At 37.5% G+C, this 22,423-nt stretch overlaps 2 protein-coding genes across 5 annotated transcripts in view; both read left to right on the top strand.

Moving 5' to 3' along the window:
• Positions 1–319: 319 nt before the first annotated feature.
• Positions 320–17,634, top strand: pgap1 (post-GPI attachment to proteins inositol deacylase 1). Of its 2 annotated transcripts, XM_048194028.1 has the most exons (27): positions 320–925; positions 1,515–1,668; positions 1,910–2,085; positions 2,817–2,988; positions 3,721–3,881; positions 4,016–4,068; positions 4,159–4,225; positions 4,299–4,404; positions 4,532–4,590; positions 4,684–4,767; positions 5,137–5,186; positions 5,381–5,432; positions 5,527–5,604; positions 5,786–5,861; positions 6,700–6,773; positions 6,878–6,929; positions 7,019–7,085; positions 7,195–7,300; positions 7,379–7,417; positions 7,501–7,685; positions 7,876–8,106; positions 8,688–8,823; positions 9,077–9,127; positions 9,224–9,438; positions 9,599–9,703; positions 11,573–11,734; positions 16,974–17,634. In XM_048194028.1, the coding sequence occupies exons 1-26, from the start codon at positions 794–796 to the stop codon at positions 11,712–11,714; spliced, it is 2,823 nt and encodes a 940-aa protein (XP_048049985.1). In that variant the 5' UTR covers positions 320–793; the 3' UTR covers positions 11,715–11,734; positions 16,974–17,634. The 2 variants fall into 2 exon arrangements, with proteins under 2 accessions (XP_048049985.1, XP_048049984.1); XM_048194027.1 differs by lacking the exon at positions 16,974–17,634 and having other exon boundaries at positions 11,573–16,669.
• Positions 17,635–17,945: 311 nt separating this feature from the next.
• Positions 17,946–22,423, top strand: part of hecw2a (HECT, C2 and WW domain containing E3 ubiquitin protein ligase 2a) — a 28,775-nt gene continuing 24,297 nt past the window's right edge. Inside the window, exons 1-2 of one of the 3 annotated variants that reach the window (XM_048193991.1) lie at positions 17,946–18,445; positions 21,349–22,059. In XM_048193991.1, coding sequence (XP_048049948.1) covers positions 21,753–22,059 — 307 coding nt within the window. In that variant the 5' untranslated portion in view covers positions 17,946–18,445; positions 21,349–21,752. Of the gene's footprint in view, positions 22,060–22,423 lie in introns of all 3 variants that reach the window. The other 2 variants (XM_048193988.1, XM_048193989.1) reach the window with 2 other exon arrangements.

The raw sequence follows: 22,423 nt of genomic DNA, 5'->3' as shown, positions 1-22,423 counted from the left end.
CTTTTTAGAGCTCTGTAACTTCAAAATATGTCTTATGTAGTATTTTAAGGGAGTGTTTCTATAAAAAATTCCAGAAATATGCTCTGGTCAAGCTAAGACACCTTTAACCTATTAATTATTGCTGGATTGTTGACTCTGGCAAGAAATGAACAGTATTTTTCATAACTGGTTTCTGTCATTTCTAAAAGGTTTTTTTTTTAAGGCAATCCAATGTAAATCACACAAAAAAGTGCAGATGATGAAATTGCTCATTGTGCTTATTTGTGCTGTGGCTACCTGGAGGATGATGTCATTAAGGATTTTGTTTGTTACAGGGAAAATACAAAAAGACTTAACAAGATGGAAAGAGCCATTTTTCCTGGTGGCAATAGCCACATAATTGTGATTAAAGAAAATTTCCATCTTTATTGTTTTATCCATTATATTAGGAGATATATGTAATGGCGATATGGAAGTGTACTGCATAAGAGGAATTACTGATATTTGATGTGTACTATTGCTCGATTTACCCCTTTCTGCGTTTTAAACAGACGAGCATTTTTCTACGATGATCCCGCTGTTCTCTTGACATCCCGCCCACTTTCAATTCTGATTGGTCAAACTCAGAACCTATTCCCTCTCTCGATTGGCTAACTTTCCTGTCTGCGTCGTGACGTAGTCCCAGGAGCTGCGTGACAGGTCCGTAGGAGGTTTCCTATAGGTTTAAACAGGCAGTGTGTGGGTTTACAACGAGGAAAGCGTTGACACGATTACGATGAATTTGTGAATATAATAAAGCTTACTTTGTGGAGACATGAGAGTCGCTGTATACGCGTTTTACGGCTTTGCTCTTGGGCTTTTGCTCGTGGGTGTGCGGGAATTATTATTTGGTTTCGAGGAGAATCGATGCAGCATGACATATATGTTCGAGTACCCAGAATACCGAGTGAGTATCCATGGAAAAATAGTATATCCCTGTTGTTTTCTTGACATGTTTGATAAAATGCACCATTTATTAGTAATTAGAGCAACATTAATAGCTCACTTGAGTGTGCACAATTCACTGGCAGGCCATGCATGCATCAGTTCCTCATAGCTGTCACTCTACCTGTTGTTTTGGCAATAACAAACATTCATAATCAGCAACATCAGTCATTATACAATGTTTATAAGGGCAAAACACCTCTTTAAACCTCTGGTATTAGGGGTGTGATCCTCGGCAGTCGAAACAGACCGAAGACAATAAGCGTAACATTCTTTTAATGAAATGAACTTAATGTATTTTGTTTAAATAATATTCACTCCTTAATATTTTTTGTGTGTATTTAGCAATTAAGATGTTTTCTTGTTATGTGGTGACATATATATCTCAAAACGGAGCTCTAAATGTTACATTCAAACCTGCTTCACAGCCTGTACATGCATTTAAAGTTCCGAATGTGTCAGAAATCCTGTTCTCGATTTGTTTGTGGTCTTGCATTATCCTCTGCGCGTGAATTCTCATAGCTGTTATTTGTGTACGTGCGCGTTTGCAGCGCGTACCGCTTCCGAGGCGTGTCGCGCGCCAGTACCCATCATACGGGCTGTATCTGTATGGAGAGGGCGCATATGCTCAGGAGACCAGAGGACTCAAGCTCACCGGCGCACCTGTGCTCTTCCTGCCGGGGAATGCGGGGAGCTACAAGCAAGGTGAGATGGAACTGTTTTTCCCCAATATTTCAATCAGTACATACATGCATGCATGCCTTGTTTATTTGCCTTCAAGGTTGGTTTTGACTGTTTGGAGACAGAAAACCTGTTTGTTTGCTCAATCTTTATCTTCTACAGACTTTGTCACAGTGCTAATGAAACGTTCTGATTAAACACTGGAAATGGAGGAAGTGAGATGTGAGAGCTTATTGCAACAAAGATGTTGTATTCCCTCTTGCAGCTCGTTCTCTGGGTTCAGTGGCGTTGAGGAAGGCTGAGAACCTGGACAGACCGATCCATATGAATGTGTTCACTATTGACTTCAACGAGGAGCTGGTGGCCCTGTATGGGGGCAGTTTGCGCAGACAAACTCAGTTTCTTCATGAAAGCATCAAAGCCATTTTGCGCCTTTATAAGGTCAGAAGTCAAGGGGTCCTTTTTCTCTTTTCATTTCTTTTTGTCCCTTTACTTTCTTTGTTAATTTTCTGTCTTTTATTTCCTTCACCCTTCCCTTTCCATCCTTTTCAGTCCCTTTCTCTCTTTGTTGAAATTACAGATCATAAATTACAGTATTCTACACTTTCATTAGTATGCACAGTGGTTCACAAGCACCCAGTATCTTTCCTGTATCCATTTTGGGTTGACCGCACACAAAATATATATGCTTATAAAAGATTCCTTACGGTGCACTTTAAACTTTCGGCAAGAAGCATTGTCTCCTCCAGACTGAAAATGGCAAAACATCTGTACAACAGAATGTAGTACATTCCAGCCTTAACCCTCGGGTATGAGGTGTTTTTTGGGCCTTGTTTTGACATGCCCTGACATTTGTGCTTATCTGAGGTACTTAACATTTAACATTTTAATGGCTAAAGTCTGACAGTCTGCAGATTTTGGGAATTTTACAGAAAATTACATACTGTATGATGGGCACAGACCCAATTTTTTAGCTTCAGACTATGATTCCATCCAGTTGGAATATTTAAAAATGTTTGATATTTTGAGCAGATTTTAGAAGTTTATGATGCCAGACTTTAAAAATCATGTAGTGTTTTCCGGTCTTTGGTGACTTTATAATTGAAGCTCACTGCTATTAGTAGATCTACATCTAAACCAATGGTCTTTTTACTACATTCCCATGGCTGCAGGACTGTCCAGACCCTCCCACAGGTGTGGTTCTGGTGGGTCACTCCATGGGTGGAGTGGTGGCAAGAGCGTTGTTCACCCTGGCACGCTTCAATCCACGGCTGGTCAGCCTCATCATCACACAGGCCTCCCCCCACCAGGCACCTGTCCTGTCTCTTGACCCTTATATACTGGGTAGGAAAAAAACATACAGACACACATGCATAAAGATGTACAGAAGATTTGTTTGAGAGCTTTGTAGGTATGCTACCATTCAAAAGTTTGGAGTCAGTAAGATATTTGTTTTTTTGTTTTTGTTTTTTGAAAGAAATTAATATTTTAATTCTGCAAGAATGCAATAAATGGATAGCAAGGGACAGTAAAGACATTTTTAATGTTATAAACAAATTCTATTTTAAATAAATGCTGTTCTTTTGAACTTTCTATTTATTCAAAAATACAGTATTACAGAAAAAAGGCAATTATTACAGTTTCTACAAAAATATTAAGCAACACAACTGTTTTCAACATTGATCATAATAAGAAATGTTTCTTAAACATAATCAGCATATTAGAATGATTTCTGAAGGATCATGTGACACTCAAGACTTGAGTAATGATACTGAAAATTCAGCTTGGCTATCACAGGAATTAATTACATTTTAAAATGTAATAAAATAGAAAACAGTTATTTTGAATTGTAATATTTCACAATATTACTGTATTTACTGCAATTTTGATCAAATACATGTTGCCTTAGTGAACGTGAGACTTCTTTCAAATTAAAAAATCTTACCAACCCCAAACTTTTGAACGATAGTGTAGTAGTCAGAAGGTATGGACTTGCATATATTTGCATATATTTCATTTCTCAAACAAAAAGTTTGATGCAAACATACTATCATCGGAATTGTGTGTCTGTTGTAGAGTTTTACTCGACAGTCAGGCATCGCTGGGCCACAAATGCTGAAGACCTTCGAAATATTACCGTTCTCTCTGTGGGTGGTGGTTACCTTGACTTCCAGGTGCGTTCTGGCTTGACAGCGCTGTCCTGTCCCATCGATGACCTCAATAAGATGTCAGTAGTGGTAGGTCTACTAGCCATTTTCTTTGAGAACTTTTATTAAAAATTCACTTTAGTTAAATATTTCAACCTGAAACTTTAAAGTACAACCTTCTTTGTTTTTAATGTCCTTACATTGGTTTTGTAAATTGGTTTTAGGTAACTGCAGTTCCCCGAACCTGGGTTTCCACAGATCATATTTCCATTGTTTGGTATGTTTTTGTATGCTAACATTTAAGCTTTTAAGCTACTTAGCTTCTTAATAGCCAGTGAATTTTATCCTTTGTAATTTCAAATACAAGGTGCAAGGAGCTGGTTCTGGCCACAGTCCGAGCATTCTTCGACCTTATTGAACCTGAAACCGGGCAGGTGAGCACTATTCTGATACTGTGTTACCGTGTGTGAGTTTAAATTGTTTTTATTGACTCATGTTTTTCTTTAGTTTATAGAGAGTCCTGAGAAGCGAATCTCAGTGTTGAACTATCACTTCTTTAGACACCCAGTGCTGCAGCCTGGAGAAGCACAGGATGCCCCTGTCACTTTCTCAGGTCTGTGTTCGTGTGCACATGTATATTTATAGTCTTATCTGTTTTTAACACAGCTGGAAGATAATATCAGAATCTCTGTTTCCTCTTTTTACTATTTTTATCCAAATCTATTCATCCATCCTTCCAGCTCCCCCTGAGGCGTGGAAGGAGGTCAACACACTCCGTCTGTTCTACACTGCCCCCAAGGTGACAATATGTTTCATCATTTCTGGAAAAATTATGCTAGCAGCTTATGTCTGAACATTGCACTGATGTAAACCATCCTCCAACTCTTGGCAGGAAGCTCAAGTCAAGTACTTCTTGTTTGCTCTCTCCAGTCGAAGGAAGGCCTACAGTCATTTCCATTGCCGCAGTAATAATATGGTGAGAGAGCCCAACAACATCACACTCAGAACCCTTTTTTCTTTAAATGTATCATTTTGATTTGAATGTCACAAAACATTACAGTGAAATGAAGTCTATTTAAGAGCATTCCTTTTACATTTATTTTATGTGGTGTCAGCTGTCCCAGTTGTGAAATGTGTATTATTATTGTGCATTCAAATATAAATTTATGCAAAAATTCTAAAAAAGAAAAAAAAAAAGGTATATAATAAGCAAAAAAGTGCATATTTTTCAGGAAAATACAGTTTTTCCTTCAGGCAGGCTGTGGTCCAAGTTCGAGTATTCTTTATCTGTCATGCTTGTTGTGAATATTTTGAAGAGCTAAGTGTATCTCTGCATGTTCAACAGGAAATGACCAGCTGGCTGTATGGCTGCACACAGATGAGTGGCTCGATGTGGTGAGTAAAATGAACCACATGAATTCCTCTTTTAATTGGAAATTACCAGGGTCTGTACAGAATCTGCACCATAATTTCCACAGTCTTCAAATGCCTGTCTTTCACAAAGTTGGCACATTGCTGATGTAAATTGTATAGTGTGTGTTATATTATTTGCATTGTAAAGTGCTTCTTTGTTTTCCCTCATTTTCCAGTGTTCAGGCAGTGGATCTGTCATCTGAGACAGAGCTCCTTCCAGCCTATAAGGTCAATCTTGTTTTTCTTACACATGCAATAACACCCCTTATAATACATCATTTAAAAATAAATTTGATAAATAAACACCCTGTTCCTTTTATAGGCTGTGACAGTGAAAATCTGTGAACTCTTGTCAGTCTCTCATCTCATCATTGATGCCTCTAACCCCAGCGGAGCACAGGTTAACTTACAGTCCACGCTATCATGTTCAATTTGAAAACTTAGACTACATGAAAGACCACATTAGTATACTTTTTTCTTTTTAATACATTTTCCTTTTTTGGATGATTCATGTCAAATTAATTTGCTTGATGAACTCCTAGTTAAAGACGCATTCTAAATGCTTGATTGTCTGATTGTAGTTTGTAGTGGAGTGTGAGCTGCAGAGAGAGCAGAGCCTGACTGTCTCAGTGCAGGTGCCTCATACGCTGTCCTTTGGTGAGCTAAAGTCACATATATGTTGACATTTTACTTTTTCTTTAATAACAGCTGCATGAACTCTTTTATTTTTATGCACATTTAAAGATCCCCTGTTACACCATTTTAAAGGTTCTTAATTTTGTTTTGGAGTCTCCTAAATTAGGTTTACATGCAAGGTCAAAAAACACTTTAATTTTTTCATATACATTGCAGCGTCACCTCTTTTCTCACCGTGTCTGAAGCAGTTCACTAAAGGACTCTGTCTCTCTAAACCCCTCCTTTCCGAAAGCCTATTCTGCTTTGATTAGTCAAATTGTTCATTCTTTCTTACTGTTTAAAACCGAGAAAGTTAAAGGGTTAGTTCACCCAAAAATGAAAATTCTGTCATTTATTACTTACCCTCATGCCGTTCCCCACCCGTAAGACCTTCGTTAATCTTCAGAACACAAATTAAGATATTTTTGTTGAAATCCGATGGCTCCGTGAGGCCTCCATAGGGAGCAATGGACACTTCCTCTCTCTGATTCATCTGTGCTCCGATGCTTCCTGAAGCATTGTTTTGAAATCGGCCATCACTAAATAAGTCGTTATTTTTTTTTGGCGCTCAAAATATTCTCGTCGCTTTATAATATTAATATTGAACCACTGTACTCACATGAACCGATTTAAATATGTTTTTAGTACCTTTATGGATCTTGAGAGAGGAAATGTCATTGCTCCCTAGATTAACGAAGGTCTTACGGGTGTGGAACAGCATGAGGGTAAGTAATAAATGACAGAATTTTCATTTTTGGGTGAACTAACCCTTTAAGTTTAATGTATGCAAATATTTCAACCTGAATGTGACTGTTTGCAGGTCTGACCGTCAGTGACATCAGCATTAACTCCTCTGGGCTGCTCCATACACTACTACTACAAGACTTTCATCAGGTGATCTCTCATAGCATTCCCTGTCGTTCTGCTCTCCTTTCCTGTTAAATTAAATTAAGATGTATACCCCAAAGCATAAGAAACTCAAGTTTGTGTTCCTTCAGGTTTATCAGGCTTTTAGAATAACGATCATGAGTCATTGCAAAACCACTAAAGGTAACTAGTTATTCAACTTCATCTGCCAGAAATTCAGCATTGTGTTTTAAAAGACTAATGTCTTATACTATACGTGTTGTGTTACACAGACAGACTGCCCAGTGTTTACAGACTGAGGGTACCTTGGTTTCACGAAGACTCCTTTGCTATGGCAAGGTAGAAAGAGTCTTGTCATTAATAATCAGCCAGCTTTCCTCATCTCTTTGCAGCTCTTATCAGAGTACTGATGACTGTGTCTTTTAAAACTGTATGTTTTCCACCAAAGTATTCCATCGGTATCTGAGATCTACGGCATGCTTCACACCAGCCGCCCAGACAACACCTCCAGTGCCCTCCTGCAGCTCCACACTGCCCCCAACTGCCAATACAGGGTATTTCATCCACATCCGTTGTTTTCTCAAGGGTAAACCTATCAGTAAGACAACCGACATTGTCTTGTTTCTCTACAGGTGTCTATTCGGACTTCATTTCCCAAAGTGCTTGGGCAGGTATGCTTACATTTTAGTATTTATTTTGCCATTTTAACTTTGAATCCAGAGTCTCATATTCAAAACAAATTGTTGTTCTTTAGATTCTACGTTTCTGTGGTCCAGTTCTGCCCGTCTACTCAGCTGTAGTGCTTCTCCTGATGATCAGGGCTCAGCTGAGCTCTGTCAAAAGATTGGGACATCCTGTTGGAATGCAAGAGGCCATGAGTAAATCCTTACAGCTCCACAAACTGGAACTGCCTGTGCTCCTGCTGCTGCTGCTGCTCAGGTGAGTCTTGACACAGTGTCTGTCTGCTGTATTTGAATGCTGATTCTCTTTTTCTGCAAAACTTGGGCAATACTCCATTCTGAAGATTCAAAATAAATGGTTGCCAGAGAATTATACAGTTATACGACAAATGCAGTATATATCATATCTCTTTTTTCCCCATTTAAACTTTTCTTTTTTACTATTATAGGCAGAGCTGGTTTCAGGATGTCTGGTCCTCTCTTGGTCTTCCTTGGGTGGATACTCTTCCTCTAAACTCTGTGGAAAGCGTATCCCAGGATCCAAAAGTCTCTATGCAGGAATGGCCTCGTCTAGTGTCCCCACTGCTCTGTGTGCTCGGTGCAGCCATTGCATTCTGGGGTAGCACAGTCCTCAGAGTATCTGTCTACTTCCTGTCCTTTTTTCTTGCTCCACTGCACAGGTGAAAATCATGTTAATAACTGCTTTTTAGTAGGCGCTTTGAGTAAATAGATGTATTGCATGAATTAATTTGTATGTTTTGATCTAAATCAACAAACAAAAATGAACACACTTGTTGTTGTTCTGTGAGTTGCAATGCATTTATCTAAATTTTAAAATGTTTTATACTTATACTGTTCAAGGGGTCAGTAAGATTTATTTTATTTATTTATTTGAAATTAAATTGATCAAAAGTAACAAAGACTTTTATAATGTTACAAAGATTTTTCTGTTTCAAACAAATGCTCTTCCAAGGAATCCTGAAAAAAAAAAAAAAAAAAAAATCTCATTTCCACCAATATTTTAAGCTGTTTTCAACATTGATAATTATAAGAAATGTTTTTTACACATCAGATCAGCATATTTGTGATTTCTGAAGGATCATATGACACTGAAGACTGGAGTAATGATGCTGAAAATTCAGCTTTGCCTTTTAAAATATATTAAAATAGGAAACATTTATTTTTAAATTGTAATACAAATGCACATGCAAGAAGTTTAAGTAAAAAAAATAAATAAACGTTGATGTATCACTATTTGTAGACCTTCAGTGTCCCGGGACTGTGGCACGCTTCGTCTTCATACTCGGATTCTCCTGATCATCTCTCTGAGTGTGCTGGGAGGCGTCACCTGTGGAGCGCTGGCTCTTATGGTCTCCACTCTTCTCCACTTCTACAGAGTGAGTGACTTCCTTAAGGCATTTTTCATACCTACTTCATATAAAGATGTGTTAGATAAGAGGAATCATTATTCTAATCTAGAGAGAGTGTTTTTTTTTTTTTTTAATATATACCTTGAGTTGGTTGGTTGCTTGACTTGAATTTATTCCTGCTGATGCTTATAATAGTTACTAAAATATTTCTCTTTCTTAATCTGAATGCAATTATCTTCATAATGATTTTAATCTCCTGTGATTGTCTGTCTTTGTCCAGGTGCTTAGATTGCAGATGACAGAGAGGTCACTGAGCCACATGTTGAACCTGGTATAAATATCTTATTTTACATCATTTATCAATTTTCTGACTCTAGTTGGCTCACAATACCTGTATTTTCTAAACGTTTTGTTCTCGTTAAACCAGGCGCCCCAGAAAGTTTCACAAAACTCAGAAAATGGTTTTCATGGCACTGATTCTCACAGTAATGGTAAAGAATGTAACGGCAGCCCTTTACTGTCAGAATCAGTGCTACAAGACGTCAGAGATGATCTGCAGCTCCACTTTAGTGTGTCCACAATGCTTACTCTTACCATGATGTTCAGCACCCCTTCCCTTATCCACTGGAAGCACAATCTCAGGTAATAGAGCAATGTAAGGTGCAGATCCATTAGAAATGTATAATCTCATATAAGTTAGTAAAGTAGAGCAACTAAAGTCCTAGAAGAGAGCAACTGCCTGAATGTGAAGAGAAAGTACTCTATAGTTTGTAATTTGCACATGTGCATGTGTCTTGTTCAGATATTGGGTTCATTTGGATCCTGACCCCTGCTGGCCTCACATTCTACCCCTGCTCATCAGCTCTGTGCTGCTCATCAACTGTAACACAAATACACTCCTCCGCAGGTTTGTGTGCATTTCTTACAAAATTAGTCATGTACATTTCGTAATTTCATATAGTCCTGTTCATTAGTGACACACTCTTTAGAAAGCTTAATATGGCCATATCAAAGAGCATTTAAAATCATCTCAGTATTTATTATGTTACTTAAGTATAATTTAAAATCATCACAAATATGTAGTGAATATTATTTATATATGCACTGATGAGCCAAAACATTGATCAACATTGTTGATCGTCTACTAACAAGGCCACATATTATGGTCTGGGTAGATTAGATGGTAAGCAAACAATCAGTTCTCATAATCAACATGTTGAATGCAAGAGAAATCAGCAGTAATAAAGATCTTAGCGACTTTGAGCCAAAATGTTATGGCAAGGTGACTGGGTCAGATTATCTCTGAAACGGCAAGTCTGTGGGTTGCTCCTGGTCAGCAGTGGTGAGAATTTACCAACAGTGGTCCGAGGAGGAACAGATTACAAACCGGCGTCAGGGTGTTGGCCGTCCAAGTCATCGATGCACAAGGGCAGTGAAGGCTATCCTGTCTGGTCTGAGCCAACAAGAGGTCTACTGTGGCACAAGTCACACAAAATTTAATGATGGTTATGTGAGGAATGTGTCACAACACACAGTGCATCACACTCTGCTGAGTATGGGGCTGCATAGCTGCACACCAATCAGATTGCCTATGACGACCCCTGTCGAAAACACCTACAATGGGCATGTCAGTGTCAGAACTGGACCTTAGAGCAGTGAAAGAAGGTTGCCTGGTCTGATGAGTCCCATTTTCTTTTACATCATGTGTATAGGCATGTACGTCTGTGGCATTTACCTGTGGAAGTAATGTCACCAGGAATGTCACATGTCACTGTGGGATGACAAGAAGCAAGTGGAAGGAGTGTGATGCTCTGGTCAATGTTCTGCTGGGAAACCCTCAATCCGGCCATTCATGTGGAAGTAAATTTGACATGTGCCACCTACCTTAACATCACTGCAGACCAGGTCCACTCCTTCATGACACTGGTGTTCTCTGGTTGAATTGGCCTCTTTCAGCAGGATAATGCACCCTGCCACACTGCACACATTGTTCAGGAATGGTTTGAGGAACATGATGAAGAGTTCAAGGTGTTGCCATGGCTTCCAAATTCCCCAGGTCTCAATCCAATGGAGCATCTGTGGTATGTGCTGGTACATCAAGTTCAATCCACAGCGGCTTCACTTCACAACCTACAGGAGATGAAGGATCTGCTGCTAACGTCTTGGTGCCAGATACCACAGGACACCTTCAGGGGTCTTGTAGAATCCGCTCCTCGGCGGGTCGGTGCTGTTTTGGCAGTACGCGGATGACCAAAAGGGTATTATGCAGGTGGACATAATGTTTTGGCTCATCAGTCATTTGATATATTCATACAGTATACATAAACACACACACATTATTTTTTGAAAGAAGTCTATGCTCACCAAGGCAGCATTTATTTGATCAAAAATACTGTAAAACAGTAATTTTGTAAAATAGTAGTAACTGTTCCTGTGATGGCATCATTACTCCAGTCTTCAGTGTCACATGATCTTTCAAAAATCATTCTAAAATGCTGATTTGATGCTCAAGAAACATTTCTTATTATCAATGTTGAAAACAGTTATGCTGCTTAATATTTTTTTGAAACCACGATACAATTTTTGTCAGGATTCTTTCATAGAAAGTTCAAAAGAACAGCATTTATTTGAATCAAAATCTTTTGTAACATTATAAATGGCTTTACTGTATCTTTTGATCAATTTAATGCAATCTTGCTGAATAAGTGTTAATTTCTTTCTTACAAAAAAAAGGTTCTAACAAGGCTGTGTGTCTGTATTTACACTTGTGTTACAGCAAACTGATGCTTAATCTGATGGTCCATCTACTGCTGCCGCTGTGTGTGGGAATGCTGGCTTTTTGTCCACTGCACATTTACAGAGTCACTTACTTCATGTCCGCAGCTCTGACCCTCTTCGTCTGCTCTTGTTACTTTTGACCGCCCTGCAAACTTTAAAAGTGAGTCTGCATTGAGATTAGAACAAGACCTGGGTTTTGTATAAATCCATACCAGGTCAGACCAAAACAGCCTTATAACCCTGTGTGTATTCAGTGGGATCACATCAGTGGACCAGCACATCCAGAGTTATGTGATTTGTCGTATGTCATCATTTGTGGTTTCTTGACAGGGTATTACATTTGTTAATGATGGTATGTCTGTATTCATGAGCAATACCTCTTGTCCATAAGGCTAGTTTCCCAGACGCATTTTAAGCCTAGGCCTGAACCAGTGTCAGATTTAGACATAGGCGACATGGGCAACATCTTGCTGCACAGGGGGAAGGGATGGTTTGCACAGGGTGCCATGCAAGCTAGAACCGCAACTGGCCTGAAGTTAATCTAAGACTATATTTAATCAGTGACTGGGAAGCTAGCCTGTACTGGAGTGTGTGTTGGGGGTGGTGGAAGCGTATCTGTCTGATTTAGTGTTAATTCTTAAAGTCAACATGAAATCATAATTGATAGGGATCCACAATATATCAGTACCTTATTTGTTTTCAGATATTAGTTATTTATTTTATTTTTATCACCATCTGACGACATTGGATATTTAATTTTGCTGCTCATTTCCCTTATTTTTACAATCAGATTACCTTTGCTGTCATCTAAATCTCACTTAAATTTATCAATTTAAGTGAGTTTATTAAAATATCAAATTTATTAAATTTATACACAATATATCAGTACCTTTTGTTTTCAGATATTTTTTATAATTATTTATTTTATTTTTATCACCATCTGACAACATTGGATATTTAATTTTGCTGCTCATTTCCCTTATTTTTACAATTGGATTACCTTTGCTGTCATCTAAAAGTTAAATTTCATGTTTAAAAACAAGTATTTTAATCTTTAAGAAATTTTAAAAATAAATTATAATGTTGTGATGCCTAAATTCATATGTAGCATTTACAATTGGTTTCTTTTTTTTTTTTTGTGTGATTTTATTTTCATTTTATTTATACAAAATGGTATGACATTTTAATATTAGCCAAGTAACGGTTATTAGCCATAACATAATCGTTTATTCGTATCAGCCAGAAAACGGTTTTAAAAACGGTGCTCTAACAACTTATACTGTTTACTTCTGTCCTTACTCATTAGTGCACACTACTCCAAAAAAAAAAAAAAAAAAATTAAATCTTGAGAAATGGATATGTAAGAACACCTACATGTTCTCCAGTCTAAATAAATGGTAATTTTATTTTGCTTATTGATTCAACTTATTGTACTGTGGATAGTAACTGAAAAGTTCACAATACTAGTGAATGTGTTATAAAAACGTTAAAAATTGTTCTGTTCACTTACACTAATGTTATCACTATCATGTGAGGCTTTTCTTTTTTCAGTTAACTGTGAAGAAGCATTTGCTTCAATTCTGATTCACAGTATCAACATTTTAAGTCACTTAATTTTGTAGTTTAGCAAGAGAATGCTTTTACAGTTCATACCAGCCCCTGTTAGTATAATATCCAATCGATTTTTACACATTTTTCAGTAAATCAAGCTGTTCACGTCATTCTTGAGTCAATTTTCAGTGGATGAAATCAGTTCCCATTCCGTTTATTTTTGACTATTCCTTTTTCATTATCAAAATGCCACATAACGGAAGTAAAAAAAAAAAAGAGTTGCGAATGTTTTTTATGTTGACTTTAAGGGTGTAAAAGCAGCTTTAGGTGTTTGTTCAGCTTTTCTGCAATTCACATGTCTGTGAGACACGGGAGTCTGTGAGAATGATCGGATCTCTGCCTGTTCTATCTTTGATCTGTCATTTCTGCCTTAAACCATTTAGCTTTGAATGCACATGTAATGCCTGTAGATGCTGAAACATCTCTGTGTTAGACAGATCGGTTCATATTAACACCCCTTTTGCATTAGCTGAAGCTGTAAGGCGAGGAACATAACCTTCCGTCTTTAGCCGTTACTGTGAGTTTCGCGAGGTGCGATCACAGAACTGGACTGATGAGCAATATGATGATTTTATATCAGCATCAATGTGCACAATTCATGGTGTTAAAAAGACATCACAGTTACATTTATGGTTATAGCGCAGTCTCATAACCTGAGACGAATTATTAGAAACACTGCCACAGTCACAGTAGCCATGAGATTGTTGCAGTCTGCATAGCTTTTTTTTTTTTTTTTATGTAATGTTTGATAAACGCTGTTGATGGTCCGTCTGTGTTCCTGCCCAGCAGCGTCTCTCTGCTCTTTCATCATTTGATCTGCTCATGATTCAGGATTGCTTACCTGAGAGCTGAAATTATACTTTGTCATCCTGAATCAAATGAGAGAACGGTGCCTTTCGTGTAATATGCCCCTGCTTCTCTGATACCCGTTTGCAATGTAATCTTCTCATTATTGAGGACGGATGTTGAGGATGTTTGTCAGTCCATCCAAGTAGTGAAATTTAAATCAGATGTCCTTCTCTCACAGGATGTACTTGACCAAAAAACACTCTTATGGCACAAAAATGTGTCTTCTGCACTGTGAATGTACATGAATGTGTGCGTGTGTAGTTAAGATGTTTTGCAGTAAGCTTTGATGCGTGTTGTCTTTTTTTATGGTATGTTGTAATCTTGCTCTGCCTCATGTTAAATTTAAGCTGTTTTTGTGGTGTAAGTCTGAAAGGATGCCTTTTTTCTATCAGTATGATTGTGACTGATTGTTTTCAGCGGTGTTCACTGTGATTGTGCCACAATATTTTGAGGCCAGGATCTGATTTTATGTCTCAAAGCAGACTGCTAATTTTGGGCCATGTAATGAGTACACTCACCATCTGCAATGAAGCCAAACAGATCCAACAGCAACTCTTTAACTCTGCAGTAATGACAGCAACGTTTGTATTGAGGCTTCTGAGAAATTTAATGAAGAGCTTGTGTAAACTTATTTTGTTTAATAGAGTGTTGTGGGGATAATATGCTATGTGATAATATTAAAGGTGCTGTGTGTAAATTTTAGCGGCAACTAGCGATGAGTTTGCGAATTGCAATATAGAGAAGCTACGGTGGCCAACGCAGAACAAAAATGTTGTCGTCTGAGACAGCCAGTCAAGCAAACGCGCTCTGTAGAGCAGTTTGTCCGTTTAGGGCAGAAACATACCGGCGCAAATTGACGACTTAACATGTTAAAGGGACCCGCTGTGTATGTAGATAGAAATGGCTCATTCTAAGATAATAGAAACATAACGGTTCATTATGTAACATCTTTATACACCACTGAAAACATAGTTATGTATATTATATTGCATTTATGTCAATAGATCCTCCTAAAATTTACACATTGCACCTTTAACAGTTGAACGTTAATTGTAAAGACAGATGGTTCAAAGTTTGGGTTCAGTAAAATATATTTCAGCAAGGGTGCATTCAATTGATCAAAAGTGACAAAATTCTGTTTCAAATGTTGTTCTTTTGAACTTTATATTCATTAATGAATCTTAAAAAAAAATCATGGTTTCCACAAAATATTAACCGGCACAACCTTTTTCAACATTGGTATGTTTTTTGAGCACCAAATCAACATATAAAAAAAAATTCTGAAGGATCATGTGACATTGAAGACTAAAGTAATGGCTACTGTAAATGTAAAATAAGTTGCATTTTAAAATGTATTTAAATAATATTTCACAATATTACTATTTTTACTGTATTTTTGATCACATAAATGCAGCCTTGGTGAGTGTTTAAAAAACATTAAAACATCTCGACACTTAATGATAGATTAAAACTAATATTTGAGATTTGAATTTAAAAATGTAATGATAAAATTAAATTTAACTGACAATTAAAAATTAAATTTTAATGCTGAAACCAAAATGTTCAGTATTACTTACTTTTTTTTTTTTTTTTTTTATATCAGTCGAACAATAATTGACCTTTAGAAAAAAAATGTGATTGGAGGAAACAAAAGCCTGCAATCCTGCACATTCCACAGTCATTCTGTGTGAGAAACACAGATCCAGTATTTCTGTTGGCTTTGAGATGGGTTTCAGAATGGTTTCAAGTTTAGCTGTGACTGTTTTGACTTTTTTTTTTTTTTTATAAAATCCAGCTCACTGCCTCGTGAACCTAAATGCTGTTGTGCTTTAATATAGTTGCAGTGACTCACTCATTACAGTGACTCGTCTGTTATATATAATGGAGAGGTTTAAATCAATATTGTAAGGAGTTGGTATTACTTGTCTCATTTGAAAGCTGAATAATAGGTATTTGTAACATTTTAAAATGAAAGCATTAATAAGCAGTTGTAAATTGCTCAATAAAACATATTACAAAATGTTTACTAAGAGATGTAGACGTTGATACAAGTGTGATTATAGTGCTGTTTTGCCTGATTTGTGGTGCTTTTGTAATGAACATATTTCACTCATGTGCAGTAACTACTAAACTGTAAGAGTGTAAATGAACATTTGTCAATGCCTCTTTTATACTGTTCTGTGATGAAGCACTGTCTATTAGCACATATGTATGCTAACACATTAGCACTTCTATTGGCAGTCGGGCTGATTTAACATCATTGGCTTGCACCTGTTTGGCCAAACAGCAGCGTCACTGTGATTGGCTGTGATCATTGTTTTCTTAATATGGTGATTAGGGCAGTTCATGCTTATTTCTGAAATATCTTTTATTGTTATTTATTATACAGACATGATAGAAAGTGTCAGATGTTGTGCACCTGTTTTGTAATTAATTTGTTACAGTGCAGGATAACAAGGTATTTGCCTATCTAACTCTTTGTATATGGTGAAATAACAAAATGAACATTCTCAGGTTGCGAATAATGTGTTGTGGAGTCAGTGGCTTGTAGTGTTTATATCTTAACATGTTATTTTACCCAAAAATATGTGCAATTTGAGCACTACTGCAGTTCCAATAAAATTGTTTACAAAGAGTTGGTTCTCAAGTTTATTTGTGTGTGTGTGTGTGTGTGTGTGTGTGTGTGTGTGTGTGTGTGTGTGTGTGTGTGTGTGTGTGTGTGTGTGTGTGTGTGTGTGTGTGTGTGTGTGTGTGTGTGTGTGTGTGTGTGTGTGTGTGTGTGTGTGTGTGTGTACTTTCCCTTTAAAAAGAGGGTGGTATGTTTTAGTAATTCCTAGAAAATCCCTCAAACATATTGTTATTGGGTTAGGGTGCCATTTTAATTCCTTCCAGTTAGTCACATTTAATAATATTTTGCATTTTTTTCCTCAACCTAACAGATGGCTGTTAGTCCTGCTGAGATTTGGCCACTGCAGCTGCCAAAACACCATTTGACTGGGTTTAGACGGAGATGTTGAAGTTTTCTTTCATCTCAGTTGAAAGACAGATAACTATATAATCACAGTGTCTTCTAATATCTGATGCAATGTTCCGCTTCACTGAACAGTCCACCTCTCCATTCATAAATGCATAAATCATTTGGCCTGCAGCTCATTTATAGTCGGCAGTATTTACTCCCAGGATAGCATGGAATTAATGTGAACACACGTCTGGAGTGAGATCCAGTGAGAGGGTCTATGAGTGTTCAGAATAAACCACAGGATATGAATACAAATGCTGTCCGCAACAGAGCGGAGTCAAGAACAGTCACATCAAACAGAAGATTCATGGAATGGAAAGAGGTCTCAACCCTGACAGAACATATTTGCATGAGTTTTGTCTAATGTAAACCTTTAAAGAATGCATATTTTAAACATTAGTTAGTGCAAACAAATTGTACAAATTACAATGTTGCTCATTTTTAAATCATGTGCATTTGTACAACTTGAAAAATTAGACATTTTTAACATGCTGTAATTTTTTTGTTATTGATTTAACTAACCAGTTTAACCATATTGTAGTGTTATAGAAAACTTAAATGCCTGATGCAGAGCTAAGAGTTTGTTTCTTTAATGTTATGCATTAAATGTGTTAGATGTGGGATGACTAAGGATAATGTGCACTGGGACTATTATACTTTGAGACACACATGCATTATATATATATATATATATATATATATATATATATATATATATATATATATATATATATATATATATATATATATATATATATATGATATTCTTTTACATCTGCATTATTCTTTAAAACAACTGCATTAGAGGTCTGGATTGATCAATCCGTACAAATGTAATCTGAATTCGTTTGTAATACCCTGTTATTTCTCCCATGTTGAGCTCCTGTGTCTGCAGGACAGATGTATTCCCCAGCAGTCGCCACCCCGCCACTCTCACACTGCCTCCAGCGCTGACTGGAGCGCCTTATAACTGCTTTATTACCACCGCTGCATGCGCTGCGGGGAGTGACATGAAGACGGACCGAGCCGGGTGGTCACGTCCACAGGGAAACCGAACGCCGTTTACTGCTATAGCCTAATTACACCAGTCATTGAGATCAGATATTCATGAGCCTAAGATCAGATAGATCGGGCTGTTATCCAGGATATTATAGCTCATCTGTCAACCTGTGCAGAAGGGAACTGTCCTCTCAGTCGTGATTTCTGGTTCGGGTAAGCGACAAAATCTCGCTTCATTTGGATGAAGAGGCCCTGAATGGATCGACGCCTCGCTGCCAAGGCGAATCTGAGGAAATAGCGATGAAATAGTAGGTCTGTTATTAACGCAAGTTATTCGCCTTTGCGCCGCGGATTATGTTGGCGTTTCCATGGACACATCACGTTGATGCGCAGGTACGCGGTTACACAATATATGGTGTTTTGATGCATGTTGTAGGCTATGCAACCGATATTTTAACAGAAAATGTGTTTTATGATTCAGCAATTTTATGTAATAATAATAAAAAGGTGCACTGACTCGGAGGTTTAGAAATACATATGCGCCGACGAGGGGTTGCGTAAAGCAGCATTGCTGATAATCTGCAGATCGTGATGTGTGAATACATGACGAAGGGAATTCCCTGTGTTATCCGATATGCTGTCGTGAGAAAAGCCGTTTTGGCTCCGTTGAACTTGTGTGCGCGCTGGGCTTCACCTTCAGATTTAACCAAAAAAAAATAATAATAATAAATAAATAAATAATAATTCTGGTTGATTGCACTGAAGCTCGAACTCATATGACGTAATACACACTTCTGCTGAGTAATAAAAATATATTACATATTATTTATTTCATTTATTTAGGCTATTACACTTTTTTTCGACATATCTAGAGCAATCTTTAAATAAATACATCGTTAAATAAACAGATTGGTGAAATGATATTGGATGGACGATTCAGCTCCTAAAGAGACTGAACAGCCTTATCCTCAGTGTAAGAAGAGTGTCTTAAACATGTTATTTTTGCTACGCTTCAATTAAATTTTTAGTAACGTTAAAAATGTATATAACAAGTTAGTTAATGTGTGTCTTTAATACCAATAAATCCCCCCCCCCCCCAAAAAAAAATAAAATAAAAAAAAATAAAAAAAAGTCGCGTTCTCGTGAGGAGGTAACCATAGCAACAGAACGCTAATCTAGATTTTTCTTTTGAGATCAGGCGGTACTGTCGGCGACAACGAACAATAAAGTAGGCTACTTTTATTATTTTTCCCTTTATTGTGGACTTGCAACAAGCCATCTATATTCTATAGGCCTATTAAATATATATATATTTAAAAACGTATCTCAAATAATTGGCATATACTAAATGTGCTGGAGTAGACTACTTGTACAAGAATATGTGTAAAAAAAATACCTATAGATATCCCTTCAGTCATCTGAAAGTTGCTGCATAGCCTAATTTGCTCACTGATTTTGATATCCTTGTTACTGATGCTGCAGTACTCCCCCAGTCATTCTATATTCACAATGCTGCATCACATTTTCAGATGTGAGGGAAGGCAGGGGTTGACGGAGTGAATCTTTGACTGTATTTGACCATTATCTATGACATATGAGAAAGATCCTTTCATTCCCTGCAACCAGCTGCAAGAGACCAAAAAAGCTTTTGTAGTAGTAATACACTTTTGTAGGTATTTGTTAAAAATGGGTACTTATCCTTAGGAGAAAACATCCATCTTTCAAGAATAAACTGAGACTTCAGTGGTGAGCTTGAAAGTAGCAAACTTCTGTTCAGAAATGTGTCTTTAAAGCTGATGGCAAGATGTAAGACAAGGTCTGTTAGTGTGCAGAGTTGCTTGTGTGTGTCTCTTGCTCTGAATTGTAATATAGAGAGTGGAACAGAACCAACCGCTCCTGTGCCATTCTCTGTGCCAGCTCTCCAAGGTGCCCGTTATGTCAAGAAGCAGACTGCAGTAACCTCCGCTAGCACAGAGGGGTTCCTGTAGTGATAGCAAACACTGCATTTATGCATAGGTGAACAGACCTCATTTACTATTTAATGGACTGTAAGATCAGGTGTCATCCGCATGCAAACACTGCAGAAACTCTCTGTGCTGACATCACCTCCGGGAACGCGCTCATACACACATGCACGCTCGCTCAAGCATTTTTCAGACATGCAATACATTGTCATACTGCAGTGTAAGACTTCTAATTCAAAATGTTGCAAACGGCCACAAATTGCATACACAATACAGTGATCCACATTATAGGTGGGATACTTTGTGAATTCTCTTTAATGTTCAGGAATGGTGAATAAATACATTATTAAAAGTTCATATTAGATGTTAGTGAGTGTGGAGTTTGAATATTGTTTGTATAACCAGCAGAAAATATATTATTTAGTTTCTACATTGGATACATTATAATGCACAAGAAATAATCTCTTTTCATCAATTTTATTAGTATTTTTAGTAACACTATTTAGAAATATGGAAAAGTTTTATGACTTTAATTTTCCCAGTTGCCCATGTCAGTGATTTATGAAGTATAAAAGTGATGGTGATAGGCTGAGAAGGAAGATAGCTGAGCTGGAGTGTGTTGAAAAACCAAAGGTGCTGCTGAGTGTAAAGAAATGACATCCACTAATCCTCCCACTGGTCCTATTTTTACCTGAGGTGCCTTTGGAACTGAAGACCTGTCAAATGATCCTAAGAGAGTGTATTTGTGGGGCACATTTTAATAAAACAGAGGAAAATTAAAAACTGCATGGTGTCTAGACACAGCCAAAAAAGCAAAAATAATGAATTATTACTTACTTCAATCTGCACCGTTTTTGAAGACTATGCATATGCGTAAAATGTACAAGGGAACTCTGGAGTATGACGTATGAGGAAACCCACAATGAATCAAACATCAATAAAGCAAAATGACATGAAACAAAAACAGTGAAGTAGTCATTAGGTGCCATGTTTGTTAGAGCAGCATCTTGGAGGTTTCAAATAGATTAATTAGCAGAAGTTATTACTCCTCTACCTGCTAGTGACGTCAATAACCACTGTTCTATATTGTTGAACCAACAACATACTTAAGGCTCACAAAACTTACGTCTGTGGTATTAATGACTGTACATTTGAAATTGTGTAGTACTGTAAATACTTTCTCTTTACTGACCTTTCTCTTTCTTTGTTCCTCTCTCTGTCTCTTTGTTTTTTTCTTACCATTTCCCATTTCTTTTCCCTATTCTTCACACTTATTTCTTAGGTTCTAAAAACTCTCAAATTATTTTCATCTTCTTCGTTGTTTATTTATAGACTCTGTTTTGATGATAATCTATTAGGAGCCAAGGAGGATTGTGTTTGCTAGCTGGAACCCATTGGCCAATCGATGGGAATAACTGAGCTCTTTTAGATTCATTAAAGATTAATTAAATACCTTATTGTCAAATCTTTAAGGTCAATAGCCATTATCATAGCCAAGTGCTCTAACAGAGGACAAGCCAGAAGAGTTCCTATCTGGTCCTTCACCTATATGTCCAGACAATTACAGTTCAGGCCAGGTCCGATCTAGGATTCAGGTCAGGGTTCCGGCCTTTTCCTCAAACCCTTGTTCAAACCCATCCAGTCCGTAGACGTGCTTCCACACAGTTGCCACCATTCGCCCCTCTCTCGCCACAGCAGTTCTCCCGTCCAGGCCCCGCTCCAACCCGGCGTCAGGCATGGCGCCTCAGGGGCGGGATCACCTGGCCACACGGGAGTCTGCAGGTCGTAGACGGAGCCCAAACGTGCGACACACACTCAGCCCGGACAATCTTCGGAGTTTAGCCGAACGTGGTGGAGCCGAGCAGGCTGGAGTTGGACTCCTCAGAGCCAACAGTGATACAGACCTGGTCAGTTCTCAAGGGCGATCCTCACTCACAGCTTCTACTTTAGAGTTCACTATGTGCCGGGGCCAGAACTTGGTCATCTCATGGGATATCAAGGAAGAGGTGGATGCCACAGACTGGATTGGCCTGTACCACATAGGTAAGACTTGATGTTATTGTGGCTATAGCATCTAAATTCTGGGTTTTGCTGATATTATCTGTTATTATCTATATTATCTATTATCTGTCTTATGCAATACATTTGCTCTACCTTACACAAATATATATATATATATATATATATATATATATATATATATATGAAACTTTAGCATCCTCTTAATCAAATACATTCCTATTATTTTAATATTAACAGACAAATTTATTCAAAACAACTAAGTGAGGACTCATCCAAAGTTTAAAAATTGCTCAAAGTACAGACTACAACAGAGGGAGACAATATAGTACAAACAGAATTTAAATTAAAAGCAGCAGGACTCTACCAGACATGCTGTTAGACATGT

The sequence above is a fragment of the Megalobrama amblycephala genome, linkage group LG6, assembly GCF_018812025.1.
Source record: "Megalobrama amblycephala isolate DHTTF-2021 linkage group LG6, ASM1881202v1, whole genome shotgun sequence".
Lineage (NCBI taxonomy): Eukaryota > Metazoa > Chordata > Actinopteri > Cypriniformes > Xenocyprididae > Megalobrama > Megalobrama amblycephala.
Note: the sequence above shows the minus strand (reverse complement) of the source record. Positions and strands in the feature narration are given on the sequence as shown.